General features: G+C 40.4%; 1 protein-coding gene across 2 annotated transcripts in view; it reads right to left on the minus strand.

Moving 5' to 3' along the window:
- Positions 1–360: 360 nt before the first annotated feature.
- Positions 361–20988, minus strand: part of KDM3A (lysine demethylase 3A) — a 29392-nt gene continuing 8764 nt past the window's right edge. For both annotated transcript variants that reach the window (XM_079306035.1, XM_079306034.1), the window contains 20 exons: positions 20856–20928; positions 20687–20775; positions 18388–18539; positions 16847–17415; positions 15483–15684; positions 13845–14059; positions 11086–11238; positions 10779–10874; positions 10331–10458; positions 8490–8676; positions 7825–7994; positions 6820–7056; positions 6265–6436; positions 5233–5323; positions 4562–4692; positions 3629–3748; positions 3403–3542; positions 1523–1699; positions 1307–1441; positions 361–1102 (listed from right to left, as the gene is read on the minus strand). In XM_079306035.1, the coding sequence (XP_079162161.1) occupies positions 1022–1102; positions 1307–1441; positions 1523–1699; positions 3403–3542; positions 3629–3748; positions 4562–4692; positions 5233–5323; positions 6265–6436; positions 6820–7056; positions 7825–7994; positions 8490–8676; positions 10331–10458; positions 10779–10874; positions 11086–11238; positions 13845–14059; positions 15483–15684; positions 16847–17415; positions 18388–18539; positions 20687–20775; positions 20856–20928 (3318 nt within the window). In that variant the 3' untranslated portion in view covers positions 361–1021. The remainder of the gene's footprint in view (positions 1103–1306; positions 1442–1522; positions 1700–3402; positions 3543–3628; positions 3749–4561; positions 4693–5232; positions 5324–6264; positions 6437–6819; positions 7057–7824; positions 7995–8489; positions 8677–10330; positions 10459–10778; positions 10875–11085; positions 11239–13844; positions 14060–15482; positions 15685–16846; positions 17416–18387; positions 18540–20686; positions 20776–20855; positions 20929–20988) is intronic.

Consider the following 20988-nt stretch of genomic DNA (forward strand, 5'->3'; position numbering starts at 1 on the left):
AGATCTCATCAAATGAGAGAGTCACTTTTCCACTCATAACCTCCCTTCCTGTTTTAAGTTCTACAGTGTTTTCAGTGTTTTTCCAAGTAACTCCGAGTTCTGTGTGTACCATTTCAGATTGAAGCTGCAAAGCTCATATGATAGAGACCACAGCAGTGGGAGCAGTAGTGTCAGCTAAGTTGTGCTTGGGTTAACCAAAAATAACTAAACAGGTCTGCTCCTAAACTCCATACCCTAAGCCTTCAAATAGTTCAAAAACCAATATGAACCATTTATGATACACAGTTTTCTTTTGCATTTCAAAGTCCTGCATTAATTACATTTTAAACAGTCAATTAAAGACAGGCAAGGAACAGTATCTGAAATAGAAGAATTTTTATGTAACCATTCAGTGTTAAAAACAAAAGAATCAAACATCAGTTCAAATTAAAGAGCAGTTTCGAACAGAAGACATTTGATTAGAAGTTTCTTTTAACATTTAGAAATTTAAATACATTTACCTAAAGATGGTTAACTCCCATCTCTATGTTACTATACAATAGCTTAAAGCTACTTTTAAATGCTAGTTCTATGTTAATTTGAAATTCCAGAACTGCATTCTTAACTTTTTATGCAAATTGGCTATTAAACTGAGTGATTCCATACTTCCTCCCACCCCAAAATAAATTTTAAAAATTGAAGCTTTACAATGCCTTGAATAATATTTTTCAAACGAGTAATTTGGAATAGTTCCCAACAGTTCTATAGGAGGTATTTTGTACAGTTTGGAGAGCAACTCCGTATAAAGTTCTATTGCAACTGAGCATTCACAGTATGCCACAGTCCATACATATTACTACATATACATATCAGGTTTGTAAACATTGGAAGAATACACAGAACATAGTACCACGATCCTCTGGTACTGCTGAAAGGAAGATGAGGTAACATTCATATAATCTCAAAGTCCACAGAGGTCCTGACTGAGTAAAAACAGCTGCCAACGCTTCTGTTTCATAGTGTGTGGTTAAGGCGCTCTACGTCACGGTCTGCTAAGGCTGGATTCGTTAGCTCTCAGTATCCCAACTGCATCTTTAACAGCGTGGTATATCACATTCTTCACCTGCAGAGCAAAGGAAACCTGCTTGGTTTTACAAGCAAACAGCACAGATGGTTTTCCAGCTTTCCCACTTATTGCCCCTCACCCTGTGCAGGTCAGTTCAGACACATTCATCTGCCCAACCTTCATGCAAATCACAAACAGGAAAACATCTCTTTTAGTGAGGTTTTTGTAAAGGATGAAGAGCACTGAGCATTGGGGAGTTACCTGCAATTTATCTTCATGGTTCGTATGCGTATGTGACAGATATCTAAATTCCTGAGTGAGCCAGAAGCAGTGTTTGACGTGCTCTGGGGATACAAAGTCTTCTGCAACTTTAATACAACTGTACAAATTATGAACCTAGAGAGAACAAACAAGCATTAGCCACGTGCCCAAAGGGCTGCCCAAGCAGTCAGACCCTGCCATGTCCCTGGTGCTTGCCTGGTGTGGAGCTCCTGCTGGGATGAAAACTACATCTCCTAGAAACTGTACAATAGCCCAGCCTTGAACTCCGTACTCCTGGTGAAGGCGTTTCCTCAGCGACCGGTCCAGGTACCAACTCTGATCATGAATGGGATCATGATCTACAGGGTTTTCTTGGCCTTGTTCTTCTGCAACCTGGGAAAGTCACAAGATAACAGGCATTTTAATGCACCACTTTGGATAGTCAAGTTGTATCTGTGGTATTCCATTGAAATGTGCCAGAGGGACTCGCACTGTGTGTTCAGGCAGAGTTACACAATGAAAGTTTGGATCTTTACTCAGACCTTTATCAAAGTTTCAGCATTTCTCAGGTCCCACTGGCTTCACAGACACATTGCTAATGTGGATATGGAAAATGCAAGTAATCCCAATTGACAGTGGCAAGTGAAGCAACTTGTGTTCACATTGAGAACCACTGTCACACATGGAACCAGTGTTCTGACACTGCTAAAGGAGAGGGACTGTGGAGAAGGGTGTGAAGTGACAGGACAAGGAGCAATGGCTTTCAACTGAAGGAGAGTAGGTTTAGATTAGAAGAAGAAATTAGGAAGAAATTCTTTCCTGTGAGGGCAGTGAGGCCCTGGCACAGGCTGCCCAGAGCAGCTGTGGCTGCCCCATCCTTGGAAGTGTTCCAGGCTGGGTTAGAAGGGCTCTCAACAACCTGGGATAGTGGAAGGTGTCCCTGCCCATCACAGGGGGCTGGAATGAGATGGTCTTGAAGCTCCCTTCCCACCCCAACCATTCTGAGATTCTCTGACTCTACAGCCTGTGACACTACCAGCTCTGGAATTCAGCAGGTGTCTGCCTTGAGGCCACAATCAGGCAGTGTGTGCTCAATGACCCAGAGGGTGCAAACCAGATTTTCAGGAGAAACAAGACTGGGAGGCACAAGTACCTCAGGACAGAAATTTGAGTGTTATGGGGAGACAATTTCTGCAAGAAGTTGCTGTATAAATCTAACTTGCTGCAGCAGCCATTTACATCCAGGGCTGTAGCCCAAAAATGCATTTGGGAGGAAATAAACAGCTTGTTTCTGCTCCACTATAAGCTGCTGAAAGCCCCACACCTGCCAGCAAGTGTGACAGAAGGGACTGAGGTGTGAGACAGATGTCAAGACTGAGTGCTAATGCTTATCAAACCCAGTGTCATGTTTTACCAACCTTAAAATTTGTTCTTTGTTAATATTAGGTAAGTCTATTGCAGCCTCACCCAGCTTCCACCAAAAAAGCCAAACTGACCAGGCCAACAGTTGTTCAGATAATCCCATTTATCCTTTTAAATATCAGTATACTGGCTCTTTCCACTTTTAGAGCACCAAAGAAGTTTCACAATTAAGGTCACAAAGAACTCTGGACCATCTGAGGTAAATTTAAACACTGAAACAAACCCTTTTGGATATGGCAGCACAAAACACCTCATGCTTTTCCCTTAATTCAGACCTCATCAAGGTATGGGGAGAAAAGAGGTAGTAAGAGAGAACAATGAAGAACATTATGTATTCTGACATTTCTCAAGAGCATTTCACATTCTTCTTACAATGATCAAATTAAACTGCTTCTCCTTAAATCTAAACCAGCTATTTTCTTGTTCACTATGTAACATTACTCATCTATGAGAACAGTGGGCAGAAGGAAAATCTTCATGCAATTTAACTTCAAGCTTCAACTCTCCATCCTTTTCAGGCCCTACAAAACTCATGGCACAGGAGAAGTCCTGTCTTGGATACAACTCAAGTTGTTTCCACAGTAACTGGGACACAAAGGAGGGGACAAGCCCAAAAAATAGAGACTTGCAAACCTACACAGCCAGAAGATGAGTTTTTAAGAGGAACAGCTTACCTTCTTAAGGAACTCCCGGATTTTCTCTGTATCTTTGGCAGCATAAATGTGCCACAGAGCTCCAGGCTTTTCTCTGCTTTCAGTAAAACGTTTAATTGTCAGCTCATCAGAGTCACCATCCTGAATGGTCTTAAGCACTTCTGTGGAGAGTCAACATGAGCAGTTACACTAAAGGACCTTCCCTCTGGCCACAGAATTATCCCCCCACACACCACTAAGACTTTACCTTCTTCTTGATCAGCCTGGCCTTTGGGGATCCCTACATAAACCATGACATTGGCTGCATCAGACACATCCAAGTGGAGGTTTGTTGTGCCATATTTTCTGTCCTCTGGTGTTATTAAACCTGGGGGAGGAATCAAAGGGGGTTAGAAAGGAGTAGCAGATCCATTAGTGACATAAAGAAGTGTTACACCACTCTCAGCAGCACTTTCTGAAAAGGTTAGAATGCTTTTACTCCAACCAACAAATGTCTCCAGAAGAGCAATATGCTTTCTATCCAGGACCTGGCTCCATCTTGTGGCTTCCCAAGAGATCTGCTGACAGGCTGATACAGTATCAATGTATCTCTATCTAGCCTGTGTGATATACATAAAACACGTCTAAGTCCTGCTAGAAAAGGGTTCCTACAGCAGTTTAGGATAAAGCATTTTCAGACAGTCTCACTCTAAAACAGCAGCTAATACAGGATTTATTCTAACAATGTCACTACTGGCCACAATGATGCTGCTCCATTTTAAATATCTTTTGAGTGACAGCAGATGAATCAGACAAAAGCAAAAAACTGCTCAAGCAGAGATTAAAAGCTAAATGAAATAAATAAATAAAAGCTCAAAAAGGAGAATAACAAAAGTAATACATCCAGAAGCAGCAAATCAATAAATACATGTTGCCAGCTACAGGAAAGAGAGGCTTTGGAGCAAGTTGATTGGAAGACTGGAAATAACTACTATTGGCTTAAAAACACCTGGACAAAGACATTTAATAAAATAAATCATATCATGCTCTGGACATCATTAATACCTATAGGTGAGCCAAACTCAGATTTTCTAATCCATGGGATTAATTAAATTGTCTACAACAGCAAGGATTCACATAATCTACAATAATTTCAATACAAACAGGGTGAATGTGACCTTAGGAGTGAAAAATTCCTTACCATAGGCATTGTACATCTTGGGGCCCAAATCTGGTCGCACAAAATAGTTGGGAAGTCGAGAGGCAAGGTTGAGTTTGCCACCTCTCCTGGTATATTCTGGCAATGGGATATTTTTCATCAGATCATCAAACCTAAGGTAATGTAGCAAAATTTAACATTAGGTACTGATAAAACCAAAACCAGACTGAAACAGAAGCTCTGTCTAGTCAAGGAAGTACACTTTTCTCTCAGGGGGTTTTGCTGGACACCATGAAAAGGAACCAAACAAACAAAGCACAGAAATACAGCAAATAAATTTAACTGCTCTGGAGTAAAGCTATTTTGTTGTGTAATCATCTCAAGGAATATCAAACAGCCTAAGTCCAAATACTTAATTTTTGACCAAAAAGTAACCTTCAGCTGAACTTCAGATTTCAAAGTGATCCAGGCTTTTAAGAGCAATTTTAGATGTACACTTCACCTAGCAACAAATACCATCAACCACACAAAAACTTATGATGAAACTTGTGCAGGATTTCCCTTCATGTCAGGCATCTCTGAGAAACAGAACTGTTCACATGTCAGCAAGTGCTGCTCAAGGCTGAGACAGGTATCATTCAAGAATGTTCCTCCAGTCCATTGTTTTGGGGGTGGAGCACAGAAACAGTGACCATTTCTCTGGAAATTCATACCTGGAGGGCATCATGTCTCTGAAGTCTTCTCCTGGAGGCCAGTCCTTAAGCTTCAACACCATTGGCTCTCCCTCTTCTGTTCTCAGGCGACCTAATGTGAAATATTAACAAGTCTTAGTTTGTAATCATTGTACAACTCAGAACACAAAGAATTAAGATGAAGAAATCCTTATCTCAGGTTTAAAATCATGTTCATTCCAACTTTTCATGTAGAACTAAGGACACACAAGTTGCTCTGACACCAGAGTAGGCTATCATTCTCCTGACAAACATGTTGCAACAGGAGATATCAGACAGACAAGCAGCCTTTCCTGCTTCCCTGCCCAAGCACTTCCAACAACTTAGCTCAAACTGGTTTGTGTTTGAGGCCAAAAGTAGCTGATGAAGCCAAACGTCTTCAAAGATAAAGTAACAAAAGAAAGGTGTGAGTCTTCCACCTCCCACTCTTCTTGCCCTAGGAAACTCCCTAATCTTACAACTGACTTAAACAGTAAAGCAGATCCTTAGATAAGGATACATAAACAGATAAAGCAGAACTCCAGATGCAATGGCAAGTGTTGATTCTCCCAGAAAACCTCAAGTTCACTTCCTCTAAATCCATTTTTACACAAAACAACTACAGTTCCTCAGTACTAGGAAGTACCTTCAAGTTAAACAGCAGAACCCATATAACCTGTGAGCACCATCCCTACATGTGCTCTTCTGTTTCACTGAACTGGAAAAAAAAAAAAAAAAAGCTGGCAGATAAACCCACTTGCTAGGAAGATCTTAAATTTCCTCAGAATGCTTCCCTAAAAGACTAAAGGCAGCCAAACATAATCCTGGAGGACAGTATTTCATGGGAATGACAGTTTTTAATCCAGTCCACAATCCTAGGAGCATAAATGTCTGCAATGAATCCTCACCAAACTGCTCAAAGTGAGGAGAAAACCTTGAACCTTGTACAGTGCTTATGGATCCCAAATCTGTGCTAGGGCTGAATTACTGCTGCTGAGTGTTTTACCTACTGGAACAAAGATTCAAAGTACTTACTTGAAATATCTTCAAAACCATCCCAGAAATCCCCGACAGTGGCTCCAGTGATGATTTCATTGGTCCTGCAGTTAACCAGGTCTACTTCCTGTTGGCCAAATTCCTTCCTGAAGGACTCTGGTCTCCAGAGGTCTGCATTTAACTTGTGATGCACTCCTGACACCATTACAGGCTAGAAAGCAAAAGAATATATTTTGAAGAATTATTAAACACCAAAAATTCTAATTACAATAGGGTAATACATAAAATACATTGAGCATTTCAATGCAGGCATTTTGCAAAGTAAGTGCTCTGTACACCCCACTAGAATTCTGCCTTACCCTGCATCTGAGCATTCTGAGGCAGCTTTTTATACAGAGCAATAATTTCAGCTCTGTGTTTAGAAATGGATTTAAACAGTAAAACAGATCCTTAGATAAGGCTGTGTAAGTGCTCATGTCACACATTTGATGAAGGTTTAACATTGCTTATCACTACAGTGATTATAGCTGTGCTTCAACTAAAGGACAAAGTACATGAATTGCAAATAAAAAAAAAGCAGGAAAATGAAGATACCTGTCCCTGCTTCCAGCACTCCCTGAAGACATTCCAATTGCTTTCATTGTTGGGATCCTGAAGACACAGCAGGCGGTTATCACATAACCAGTAGTGGGGTGTGTCAAAGCCCATTATCGTGGGCTTTATGGTCAGACCTTGAGGTTTCTTAGGCAAGTCTGTAATGGCTCTGTTTTGCACCAGGGAAGCAAAAATGTCATCAAGGATTTTGGGTGTACTCTTCAGTCCATTGTCTGTCTGATAAAACACATGAAAAAACAACAATAATAAATTAGTGCTCTTTTCTGTTGCCTTATCCTGCAGGCTTTAAAGAAAGTATTTGCCACTTCAAAATTTTTTACTTGAGATCCAATCACAGAGAGAAACAAACAAATGCAGAACTTTGCTGTCTAAAATTGCACCACCATTACATGCCAGAGCCATTTCTTACATTTTATCTACAGAATTCTGGCACAACAATTTCTGGTCTGATTTGCACCTCAGCAGCACTGCAGAAACCCAGAACATGCAGCAGGGAACAGGACTTGCTTTATATCAAAGAGCAGAAATTCAGTTTTAGCAAAGAACTCTTAAGGCCAGTATTTTTCCCCACCACTTTGAAGTCACATCTATAAAATCAGACAGAAGTTCAGAAACATCTGAAGTGAACCAGTCTGGAAATGAGGTATGGGAAGACACCACAGAAGGTTCTTCCCTCCATCTGCAAGTTCACTGGTGCTTCTTTTTTGAGTCTACAACACATCCCAGTCAATGCAGCTGCCAGACTCCAGCCTAAGGAAGTTAATCTGCTTTATCCCTTAGCTCCAGTTCCTCACCAAGACTTGCTGGTAGTACCACTAACCTACCACTGCAACAGAAACTGAATTAGTCACTTTTCTCAAATGAAGACAGAATTTTACTTACTGTAACAAAAAAGTCAACTGCCTGTGGCAGCTGTTCACAGGGTTAGAACAGAATCTAAGCCTGGGATCAACTCAAACCTGTAGGACAGAATTTTCCCTGTACCTTTCCTGCAGAAGAGTTCAGCAGGTTGCGCAGGAAGCCTGTGTTGTTGTTGCTCACTGGGGTCAATATTGCACTGTTGAATGTCTGCAGGGCTGCAGCTGGCTTGGCTAAGCTAGGGAGTGTCTGGAGAGGCTTATTTTCATTCTTTGAAATTGGTATGAGAAGTTTCTCTGAAATGAAGAAAGGAGAACTGTGAGAATACTTTGGAATTTTTTTTTCAAGAAAATATCCTCCCACATGTGTATATATATGTATGTACATTTATATACATACATATAAATCTCCCCCCCAATACATGCAGATAAAATATTTTTCACTTAACTTTCCTCAATAAACCAAAGTTTTAAAAATCCCACATTATTAAAAAAAAAAAAAAAGCAAAATCCAAACCCCCCCCAAACAACAAGAAAAAAAAAGTATCCTCAAACTGAATTTTCAAGAATACTTGCATCAATGAGATTTTAATCCAATTTTTGAAACTGTATATGCTATCCCTGCCAGGCTTTACTCCAAGCCATTGCCATGGCCAGTTCTGCAGCACAAGCACTGAACACTCATCCCAGCAGGCAGATGACATCACTCAGCACAAGGCACTGCTGGGTCTGACCTATATTCTTCTGACAAACAGCCACAAAGGGTTTACTCTTCACTGGTTCTGCACATACCTTTGTTTTCTTTATTCACATTTCCACTCGTTAGGTTTGAAAACCAATTTAATGAAGGAGAAGTATTCACAGAAGCAGCTTGTTTGCTTCCAAGTGCTGACTTTAAAGGAGGATCATGTGTAGTGACTTGTGGACTCAGGACAAAACTGTTGTGTTGAAGGCCAGGCCTGTCTCCAGATGCCAAGTGCTGAAAAAGCAGAGCAATAACTTGTTTAGACAAACACACTCTACACAAAGGGAATACAAGCAGTAACATGTCCAAACTCATCCTTTAAAAAGTAAAATGGTTTAGCCCTTCAAAACATGGGATCTCCACAAGAGGTCAGCATTGCAGCTCAGGATCAGGAGAAGGCAGATCAGCAGGATCTGGGATCTCCTGACTTTAGGAGCAGTCAGAGTCCATCACCCCTCAAGAAAAGCACAGAGAGCCAAATTTCCCAGATGTATTTTCTGGGATTGCTTTGGGAACCAAGTGCAGTTCTCACAGCAGTTCTCACATTTCTAGTCACAGCTGATGCTCAGGCCAGGGCTAAGCTGGAACTCCAGTTCAGAGGACTAAAAGAGGTAAGGACATTCCTAAATTCTTCTCAAGGTGGTAGCAGGAGTGCACTCAGCTGCCTGAGGGCAGCACTGGCCTGGCCAGCACAATCCAACCACAGGACTGTCCCTCTCCTTTGCAGCTGATTTATCTGGTCATTTGGGGGTTCTAGGAACAGACTAACCAGAGCCACAGCTTTGGCCTGGAATTCCTGCATGACTGGTGACATTTCCTCTCTGCTAAAACAATTTTCAACTAAGAAATTATTCTGCTCTTTTGTCTGCCTATCATTACATTCTCTGTTTCATCTCTCACTGACTGCTGATGCTTGGCAAGGATTCTAAACATGACATAATACAAAATGCTTCAACCTTTAATGAGCTTATCCTCACACAACCAGGGCAGTAACTGGTTTAATTCTATAAAGATGTGTAGATATATTTAATGCAGCTCTCTGTCCAGAATCACAGGAAATCTTGATTCATAAGACTGAAGCCAGGTCAGTTGTTTGCTAACTTTTGGTTCATATAACTGTCTTGCATACTTTAAACAAATTAAATATTTTTTTGTCTCTTCTGTTCATTACTTACACCAAAAATCAAGTCCAACCTGCTTCTTACACTTAAGGTAATATTTATTTTCAAAATAAGGCTAAGAATAAGCATCTAACAAAATTAAAATAATTTAATTCACCCTATTTCTTAAGACATACTTCCAAATTAAGCTATTAATTTGTGCTGTTTTCAAAAGCAAAAAAATACTACATCAATTTATAAATATAAGTATCCTGTGAGGTTTCCTTTTTTTTTAATATACAGAAAAGCAAATCTACCAGGTTGCTAGAGAGAGCAGTCGTTCTAACTCTCAAATTTTTTCATATTTAGTTATTTTATGAATCCCAGTATTCCTCCACCTTACTTTTTTAGATGCTGCATGTACTATATCCCCAGGACCCAAGGAACAGCCTACACCTCACCATCATTCCCTCTTGTCTGTTCTTCATATACTTCTCTTAAGGGATCTCTCAATCTAATCCCATTTTAGCTCTAAAAATCCTCACTGAGCCTTTTTCAAAGCCAGGTCAACCACTGAGGCCTCAGTGTCAAAAGTTCACAATGAGATTTTCCCCAAAACTTTAGGAGCTGAGCCAAAAAGATGAACAGTGAATACAAATTTTCCCCATGTGGTGGGTTTATCACAGAGGTCAGGGCTGGCAACCTACAAAGTCAAATTAGCAGTGGCTTCAAGATCATGCAATAGTCTTTCACAAACTTAACTGCACAGACAGAGGTAGTAACAATACCTGTTTTGACTCCTCCTTTAAAGCTGGTTTTGATAGTGCTTTGAACTGCTTATTTGCACAAGGACAATTTGCCTTTATTCCCCATTTGGTTCTTACAGAGTGAACGATGTCACCAACATCATAGAGAGCTGCAGGGAGAGAACCATCAGTGAGCTCACATTAATCACAATTTCCAGCAGGCACTAAGTCTTTTTAAGAAATTGTGTTGTGTAGATAATATGGGAATACCATGCATTATTAAACAAGAAGTTCTGCTACTTCTTTATAAAGGTCAAAGATAATAGAATAGTATTAAACACAAATGCTATTCCTGTCTTTGGATAATAAATTTTAAGTTTTTACCAACTTTACTACTAAAATCAAATCTCTCTCAGTACAGCATCAACAACACACAAAATACAGCAAAATCCTACAGCAAGTTTTTATGCTAATCAAGTATTTCCAGTACCTTTTCCAGGAATAATTTGTGTAGGCATTAGATTCTCTGGCTCATGTACCTGCCCCTTCACACATTTAAACCAGGAGAAAGTATCTGAGTCATCATCTGCAAAACAAAACCATTACATTTTTTTGTTATAGCTCTGGAAAGCCAGATTTTACTATTATGTATATATCCAACCAAAGGTCTGCAACCCTTCCTTTTGGTTGGGAAGGCTTCTCTTTGTCTCATTTAAGGTTGCCATTCACTTCCTAGTTCAACACAGATTTTATTCCCCTCTTCCCCCTTTGCCTCAGGTAGCAACAAGCACTCCCACCTTCATGTGAGTTTTTCTTCCTCATCCTGTAGCAATCCACGCACACCCCAAAGCCACACTTGGAGCAGACCCAGTGCAGGTTGAAGATGGTGGTGTCACACACGTCGCACATCTCGCGCACGCCGCGCACCGCGCGCTTCCAGGCCACCTGTCCTGCGGGCAGACACGGGACAGTCCAGCTCAGTGCAAACACATGCAGGATTTGCAAGTTAACTACAGCCACTGAAAATACAGACACAGGACTCACTTGTTATATACTGGAACTCCAAAAACTGCCTTTGCTGTTGCACAACAGTCCAAGCAATTGAGAGCAGTTTGCTTCCTCCTGTGCAGCACCAACCATTTATTCCTGACATGTGCTAGCCCAAGCTAACAAGCACACTGCTGACATTCTCCTCAGTGGAAATATCACAGCTACTCCAGGAAATAAATGCAGGTACTGCTGGCAAGCTAAGCTTAATGTGTAGCTTGCCACAACCTTGCCCCTGCTCTCTATTCAGCAGCATGATGGGCAAGTATCTGTCTTCCTTTTGGGAGGTTTTATGTGTTTGTGTTTACCTGACCTTCTCAGAATAGTGAATTTTCTTCTCTGAAGCACTGACTGCTGCTCCTCAGGTTTCCTATACACCCACTCTATTCCCCTTTCCTCATCCCAAGCCACTTCAGTGCACTTAAAACATCCCAAACATTTGCAGCATCTGGCAAAAAATTACAAGCCCTTCCAGGGCTGTATTGTTTTTTCTGTGAATCTGTGATTATGCAAGAATTATTTTAGCCTGATCTCTATTTCTTTATGTTGTGAGCTAGAAAACTAGACTAGACAAAAAGCACACACCTGCCTCCTCCAACCACCTTCCACACTTTTAACTTCTCAAACTCCTGCCCACAATGTTTCTTAAGTTAAAAAGCAAGTTATGAGAGACTATATCCTAATGCATGCCAAGAAAACCAGGATCCAAGACATCTGTTGTTCTTCTGAATAATGCCCATTGACTATGTATGGAACAACACTAGAATAGCTCAGCACAATTTGTTCTTTAGTAGGAGGTAAAAATTGTTTGACTACTTGGTTCAGAATTCTTCCAAGAGACACAGGTCTAAATATCACCAGCTCCATTCTTCTCTGCCTTTTAAAAATATGCACTATATTTATCGTTTTCTAGGTCAACTCTCCAATTTCCCCCAAACAGGATGAAGGTTTTTTTCTCATCTTTTCTGAATCTTCTCCCATTCTACTCCTCCTACTTTCTTTGCTCCTCTCTGTTTTGGCACTTGGTGGCCAAGGAACAATGTGACCTAAAATAAACTGTTCTTTCTACAGTGGTCAATCTTTTACTTCACCTAAATTTACCATAACTTCAAGTCATGGTGGCAGAAGAATCTCCCTTTTTCCTGTGCTGACTGAGCACTCTTCCACTGAATTGTTCAAAGAACACCACACATTCTGACTGTAAATAATTTCTTTCCTGCCCAGGGCATTCAAAATAATCTCTATATTAATGAAAAGGAGTTCCCTTACTTTCACCAGTAAGGGCAATAAAATCAAAGATGAAATAATGACATTTTGTTCCTTTCAAGTCAGTTCCAGAACTCACATATCCCTGTTTTTTAACCAGAGGATGTTTCTGGTAGCTATGCCAAGAGATGCATGCTCTGCTATTAAGAAACACCACAGCTCCCCTTTGTTTCACAAATTCACCCAAAGCTTCATCCTCCAAAAAGTGTTTCTGCACTCCAGTCTATACATCTCTCTCTGGCTACAGATAATTTGGTTCCACAGGCATAAATATGCTGCAGGTCAAGAGAAGGGCAAAGCTTGCAGATTCCAAGGTAGCCCAAGGTAAGACTCACAGTGTGTATTTCTAGAATATCTCAAGTCTTCCCCCTGCTTTTGAAGGGCAATCAAGCTTGTTCAGTTTTTTTCTTCCACAACAGTGCAGTGACTGCCAAACAGAGGATCTTTATCTAATGTCAACACTCCACAAACACAGCAGACAGTGGCAATCCCCTAAACTGTGCTGTACTCTGGTCATGCACTTTAAATCCAGAAAACAAATACAGTTTTAAGAGTCATTCTACTCTGAGAAGTGATTATGCAAGGCTGCAGACTTCCCCACTTGTCTGTCTGTTCACATTTGCTACAGAAATCTTTTGATGTGGCCAAACTCCTGTGTTTGGGGGTGGTAAGTCTGCCCTGCCTACACTAATTAGCCTCCCTAATCAGTTACCCCAACACCAGCACCTCTCTGATCCATGCCCAGTAGGGCTGCACACAATCACTTCTACAAGTGCTACTGGAAACTGGCAGGTGGATGGGGGGAAAAAAAAAAAAAAATCTTACTGACAGACAACATAAGGTTCATCATTCAGTTACAATGAAGTAGGACCAAAGACATCTAACAGAACCTGTGCAAAGTAAAATCTTTACTTCATTTTCATGCCAAGAACGGATTTTGTTGTCAGCTACCCAGTGGTTTGCTTTTTTTTTTTTTTTTTTTTTTTACATTTTGTAACAGGAAAAGTAATTTGATAAATTGAGAAATGACTTCTGACAAAGAAGGGTGGAATTACCCTTCCCTTTCCCCCTCCCTGTGAGGGCTGTTGACACTAGTTCACAGTGGCTCTTAATCATTCCCTTCCTGAGAAGAGAGACACTCACATGGTATTTTCAAATATACACAATTAATTTTCACACAGAAACTTAAAGTTTCACATAAAGCTGTGAAAACACAGATGATTTCAATACAAGTTGATCTTACTGTGTGGTTCAATCGTTGACATGACTTCCTTTTCAGATATCACCAGCTGGCAGAAGTGGTCTCCAATGTTGGCAAGGATGTACTTTGCTGTGTCCAGATCTAGTCCCACAACATTTTTGGATAAAGGTAGCCACAGACTAATAGCCTCAGGGTCATACTTATTTGGAGTTAAGAAACCTTCCTCACGCAGTATTCCATGCTTATTAAACTGCAGCCTGATGGAAAAGGTGGAAAAGGAGAAAAAGTCATCATCACCTCAAATACTGTACTGGTTTAAATTCATTCCAATCTGTCAATGCTTGAGTTGCAAATGTGTGTACTGTATGCCAATGAATTTACTCAAAGGTTACAACAGACATGGATAAACATACTGGTCAGTGGCATTAAGCATGTTCAATGCATTGCTTGTTTTAAAGAAGAAAAGACTGAAAACATCCAGGTTTTTTGTTAAGAAATCTACCTTACAACAAGTAGTTCTTTATTCTCACAAAACCAAATCAATTTTTAAAATGTACTGGAATTAAGGTCACATATAGAGATGGCAACAGCAATGATTTTACCTAGGACTGCATAAAGCTCTGAAGTTAGAATGCCTTAAATACAGACTATACTTCAGTAACAACTCATTTGGAAGCAGTTGTCAAAAAGCACCAAGCAAAAACTGACTAAGATACATTCTTGAGTGATTCTGAGTAGGTGGAAAGAATGAGATCTATGTTGTTAGTAATGTCTTAAATGGAAAACATGAAGAGTTCTGCTCAGGAACCTTTTTACTAAGCTCTGTAGAGGAAAGGTGACTTCTGATGACAATGTGTGTTCACTGTAGTGTTAAGTGAGCCATGAGAACATGTGCTAGCAGCTGCTGTCATCAGACAAATGTCATCTCCACATTTGGGAGATTTCACATTCAATAAAAAAGGGATAGTTCTATCAGTTTAAAGTTCTAAACCAAAGGATTCATCTGATGAATGATGAATTTGACTTGTACTGTAAGTCTTATCCTGAGAGGATGAATTAGCATAGTCTGTTGTTACTTCAGTCACACATCAGATTATACAAAGATTTACTATAGTAAAATCTCTAATCTGAGGATAAATAGATTAGTAGCACATCTGTATTTTTTTAAATGTTTAGCAACAAATCTGAATTCTAGTGGGTGCACAGATTAAATGTTTCCATGGCAAACTTAAATGTCTCCAGCCTTCTGAAAGCTCATAGCTACCTACTGCAACATTTCCACAGCTGTGAGTTCATAGTTAACATTTCAGGTGTCCAACCACTAAACCTTGGGAAAACTGCATGGAATCCACCTTCTCATTAGTATCTCCAATTCTATTAAGCTGCAGCACTCAAACTAAACTCATGTTATCCTACTGGCACTCAGCCCAGAACAGCAAAATAAAGAGCTCTAAGTCCTGCCAAAATATTTTCTGCTCAAATGAAGCAGTTGTATCATTTCTGAGGGCTAAAAAACCCTAGGCAGCCACTCATTAGTTGAGTACATTGGTCTTATAGCTACACGCCAGCATTAAACAGCTTTGAAACAGAGACCTACATGAGACCATTCTGGCCAAATCACTGTTTGGTTTTTTTTTTCCCTTCCACACTTAAGGAAGTGCAGGGTGTCTCTGTTGTTACCTCCTGAAGTGGAAGAAGCGGCAGAAGACGGTGGAGTCCCTCTGCTCCTTGTTCTTGCGGTAGCTGTCCAGGCGGCACTCGCGGCACTTGTGCAGGTGAGGGGCGATGTTATTGCAGGAGCCGTCCTGCACAAACGCCTCCCCGCTCTGCTGCAGCTTCTTCACCTTAGCAGCATCTGACAGAATGGACTTGCGAACCATTACTGCAGGGAAGAGCAGCTCGGTCAGAACAGCCTCAGGGAAATGTCAGCAAATGTATTTTAGTGAAAGAGTCACAGCAACTTTTCCTCTAAGTTACATTGAAACAAAGTTATGCTGGAAATATTTGCAGTTGGCAGAAACCGTCTCAAGCTGCAGTTCCAGTGGAGGCACACAGTCTGTGGACCCGAGTTTCAGCTCCTTTCACTTTTGCACAGAGGAGCATTTTGAAAGAACAACTGTTTTTAAAGGATTAGGGCATGCAGCAACCATATTTCACAAGAAATGGGGACAGAGTACAACCTGGCCATTTCTCAGTCCTGTTTTCCCCCTTCATGATGCAACAGCTTTCAGCATCTTACTGTAACAGATGCCAAACACTTTCCTTCCTCCTACACAACCAGTGAGGCCTTGCAGGGGACACAGGGACTGCTTGGCTGGCTGTGCATCCATGCTAATTATGGAACAGCACGCAGTAATCCAAGACCAAGCAACACGAGATAAGGCAGGGGGGAAGTGGGTGTGTAGGGGGATTGCCAGAATCCTGAACAATCAGCAACAGCACCTGATGCACAGCAGGACACACGACACCAGGAGTCCAGCTCCTTAAACAATCACAGCCCTTCCCCTCCTGTCCCATGTGAAAACCTGAAGAGCTCACCAAATAGAAAAGAAGAACAAGGTGGCTGGTTTTGGGGCTGAGTGGGTTTTGGTTTCTGGTGGTAGTGGGTGGGTTATTGTTTTGCTCTCATGACAGTTTTTAAATGAAAGCCCCTCTTGAACAGAGCTTAGAGAGGACAACTTCCATCCCTAACCATGTTTGTAAAATTTAGGACCATTGCTAAAAGGTAGTCTCATTCCACCATCAGCATCTGTATTCCAAACAGAACCTTGTTTTTGTAACCTCTTTTGCCATTCTGCTCTTGCATATTTTGTAACAACTTATTTCTAAAAATTAATAATTAGTCTTTCTCCTTTATCAGGAAAGGGTGTTTCTCCAGTCTATTGCATTCCCATCATAAAAGAACATACAAACTACTCAAATTCCTGATTTACTCAAACGATTTAAAATACTAATTTTGCAAATGTAACAAATTATCTACTTCTAAGTAGTTAGACAGAAATTACAAGAACTTTCAAATGACAGGATATTTTAGAAACACTTACTATTATCCTGGACCTTGGCACTTCCAGTCCAAAAGCTTTCACTTTCACTTCTGTCACAAAGAATCTCATTTGAATTTCTTCGAATAAAAAACTCCACGTCTGCCAGTTCATCAATCTTGTTTCCTTTGTGGCTGCTGTGGCTGTTGCAGCTGCTTTGTGATTTAACCCCACACTCATTGAGGGACAGAAGATGAGCATCTGAGGTTGAGGGTCTGCAATCTAAAGTTCGCTGCAGTTCAACAGTGCCACTGCCTCTGGGTATTGCTATGGAAGGGTTGGGATGCTGCAACTGTTTTATGGAAATGCATTCTTTGGGAAAGTTTGTTGTGGCCTTCATGAAAGGTTCATTAGTATTTTTCATGTTGGTTCCTTTTTCATTAGCTGAATCAGCCAAAGATGATCTTGAGGTTTTCAAAGAGGTATATTTACCATTTTGATCACTAGGATTTTGTGTTTGTTCTTTAGACATAAACCCCACTTTAGGGAAGGCTGTCAGATCTTCTGTCAATGGTTTAACCCCAGTATTAAGACAGGAAGGATGAGTTTCCGGCAAGCTCCGTCTACATGTGCTGAAACAACATGCAATAATGAGAAAAAAAAAACCAAACACATCAAACAAATGAGAGCATCAACTGCACAATCTAGCCACACTTAACTTGAAAGAAGAAATTATGTTACTTAATTAAGTGCTTTGAGTTCTGATGTATGAGTATTTTAAATTTTGTGTGAGGCTAAATAGGTTTGTGTTTTTCAGGTGTTTTATCTGGGTTCTTTTTTGTCTAAAAAGTTAGAACAATAAAATTCTACATCCATGTAGGCACACACAAATTTGGTTATTGGTGCTACTCCACTACCTCCTCTCAATTAAATAGTTGCTTTCTCTTTCTCCATGCAACTGCTGAATAACCAAATGCATTTGATTTGCACGTCTGTGGCAAGATTCTCAAGGAGTTTCTGACTGGCAGCACAAGTCAATATGCTGGAGACTGTAAAAGCTCTCTCACCAAAAAACCTTTTAAAAAAGTAGTATTTTTCATATTCAGCATGTGAGAGACAACACTAGCAGAAAAACCCCTATTAGCACTTCCAGTTTGGATTTTCCTGTCACACTGTTTCTACCATTACATCTATTTTGTGACAGAACTGCAGGTAACAAAAGTTCAAAGGCACTGGTGTTCAACAGAAATATAACTGAGGACCTATAGTTGACCTGCAAGAAAGCAGACACCTGTCTGAACACGTTCTGGTTTTCTTGGGGGCAGGAAAGGAATGTCTGACAAAGCAGCCACCACACCTGTGTATCCATTTACAGATGATACAATGAAGCAGTGACACTAGCCTAGTGACACTAGGGACATTGAAGGGCCACTTCCTTAAAGATAAATAAGAACATGGCATCAGGAAGTAAATTACATATCCAGGGCAAGCAAGTCTATCACTTTTCTGTGCTGGTATTACAGCTCTTAAAATGACCTCAGAGCTAAGAATCAAACTGGTTTTGGAGTAAAGAGGTCTGAGTAAACATAAAACTGCTTCCTTACCCCTGAGGAGTTTCTGCACCAAGGTTGGGTGGTGAATTGGCTGGCAGGGGCAGGCCTGGGTGCCTTTGGTCTTTATTTGCAGGAGTACATCCCAGCAGTGCTTCACCCAGCACAGTTGGTACTGACTGCACGTGTCCCTGACTGGGAGAAACCTGCAAGAGAGATTTTAACAGTTAGGAAAATTCAGGATAGCAAATTATGGCTTTGCAGGCTTCAGCCTGAAAGGAAAAATATATTAATACTCTTCCTACCATGTTTAATAAAGTCAATTAAAGAGTCACTCAGTTCATGAGTTAGAAAGACTTTAAAGTCTCCTTTTAAACCTCATAGGTTCCATGAAGGACTGTTCATGTTAATTCACTTCCCACAGTTAACAACAAACTTTTTGGGGCAAGTGCATTAAGCAAGTAGAAAGGAAGACAGGAAGCTCTGCTCTTTGTAACTGCCAGTGCAACAATGTCTCTAAAGTAATTGCAGTCAGAAACAGATTTCAGCTCAGCTGAAAATCCCAGAGAAAAATCAAAACTGTGAAGTCTGACAGCATTACCAAAGATCTAGATGTGAACTTTCTTGCAGCAAGAAAACCTTTACACCAGAATTCTAGCAAATGTTAAGTAAAGAAATCCTACATTGATTAAATCACCATGCTAACAAATTTGTAATTCATTTAAGAATACAACAGGCCTACCAAATTAGCAAGTGTCTTTAGAACAGTAGCTTTTCTTTGGGGATCCTTCCCCAGTTCCAGTATCCATATTTTACTCCCACATGCTTTACTTACTGCTGGGAAATTACACTACAGGTTTGTTAGCATCAGCTCCAAAATATTTCCTTTTTGCTTTGGAATTACACAGCTGTCAGGCACCAAGTCAAGCTCCCAGAAAAATGCTGCAGATAATTAACTCCACACAAGAAATCAGTACTATCACATACTTGCTAACAAAATATATGGCTTCAGCTAATCACTCCCACATACTGACATCCACCAAAATCAGAGTAACAAACAGCTTCTGGTTTCCTTACACTCACTGTAACCACTCTGAAAAAATGGTTGCAAGGCATTTCCCAAAGAGTACAAAAATGATAAATGATCCAGTCCTTTGAAGGAAGGCAGACTGGAAATGAGAAGTAAATAAATTCACTACTTTAAGGAAAAACTATGGTAAAACAAGTTATGAATTCAAACCATGGTAATTCTTCAGCAGGGCATTTGGAATGTGAAATACAGACCAGCTTTGTGTGTGTCAAGCAGGCTGCTCAATGGCTGAATTATGCAGAAAACTGAAGAAAGGCAAACTGAGCACCAAAAGCTGCTAAAGGTACCCAAGCACGAGCTGTGCAAACACAAGACTGCAATCCTTTGCTACTCCATGCTGCCCTGCTGCACACTCTTCCTCAGCAGTAAATACAGGATAGGACAGTCTCTTTTGAGACTCTTATCCTGTGCTTGTTACCTCCTGCTGGCTCTTTGTGAGGTTGTTAAAGATATCCACACCACCAGCCAGATCTGCTCAACTGACTCTACACAGGACTGACTGCACAGAAGCAGCACAGCCCACTCCCTCCCATTCCAGAGCCTCCTGAAGACTGGCTACTCCTGACTAAAATGCAGGCTTTGGTCTGAAACACAGGGGCAAAATTAAAGAGCAAATTTGAAGTACTGTTCTTCAGTCAAGCCATGATTTTTCACTTGCATTTCTACACTCAAGTTACCCAGATTGTCTTTTGACTTTGGAGAATTTACTTATCTCCCAGTTATACCTGGCAGGTCACTCACAAATAAAAGTAGACATGGAAGTACTAGAAAAGTCACATCTCCCTCCTGTACTGAAAGAACCTTCAACTGCTGCTTGTGCAGCTTGAATTCTCAAAGCATCCAAGTGCAGCTGAAGGTTTTGGGTTCAAGTACAAAAGAGTAAAAGTAAGAACACAAAAAGCAAAGGTTGTAAACTTCAAAACTCCTTTGTGTTTTCTTTCACTGCAAGAATACATGACCAGGCAGACCAACTCCTCAGCAGAAAGAAGGGAAAAAAGCACAGTAAAAAAAAACCCAAATAATCAAGAATCAAATAAACAAAAACCCCACCAAACTAGCAACATTCAAGGCTTAGTAGCTTTTGCTCCAATTATCACAAGGCAAGGTGTTCAACTCATGCCCAGGCAAGTTTGAAAGAACTCAACACACCCTCCAAGGGATTATATATTTATCATTCTACTTTCCAATCTAATCCTTATTTAAGATGTTTTGAGAAGTGACAATCATTATGTAACAGCCACATATAACAGAGCAAGATATTACCTCAGGAGAAGATTTTGTGTGTTTAGCATCAACACTTCCACTGTTCTCAGATGACTTCCTTTTCACACCCCCAATTCTTTTGGATTTGTCTGGAAGAGAAGGTGATCAAGATTAGTCTATCACAAATAACCTATTTAGTGTTTCAAGGACAAAAAGTAACAGATCTTACCACATTTTCCATTGTTGTCGTAAATTATTTCAACATGAATTAATTCTGGATCAAGAGTTTTTAAAGCTGGAATCTTGAAAAAGGAAACAGAAGAAGCAATTTAGAAAGGTAAAACTCTATTTGAATATATTTA

This window comes from Erithacus rubecula (assembly GCF_903797595.1).
Source record: "Erithacus rubecula genome assembly, chromosome: 5".
NCBI lineage: Eukaryota > Metazoa > Chordata > Aves > Passeriformes > Muscicapidae > Erithacus > Erithacus rubecula.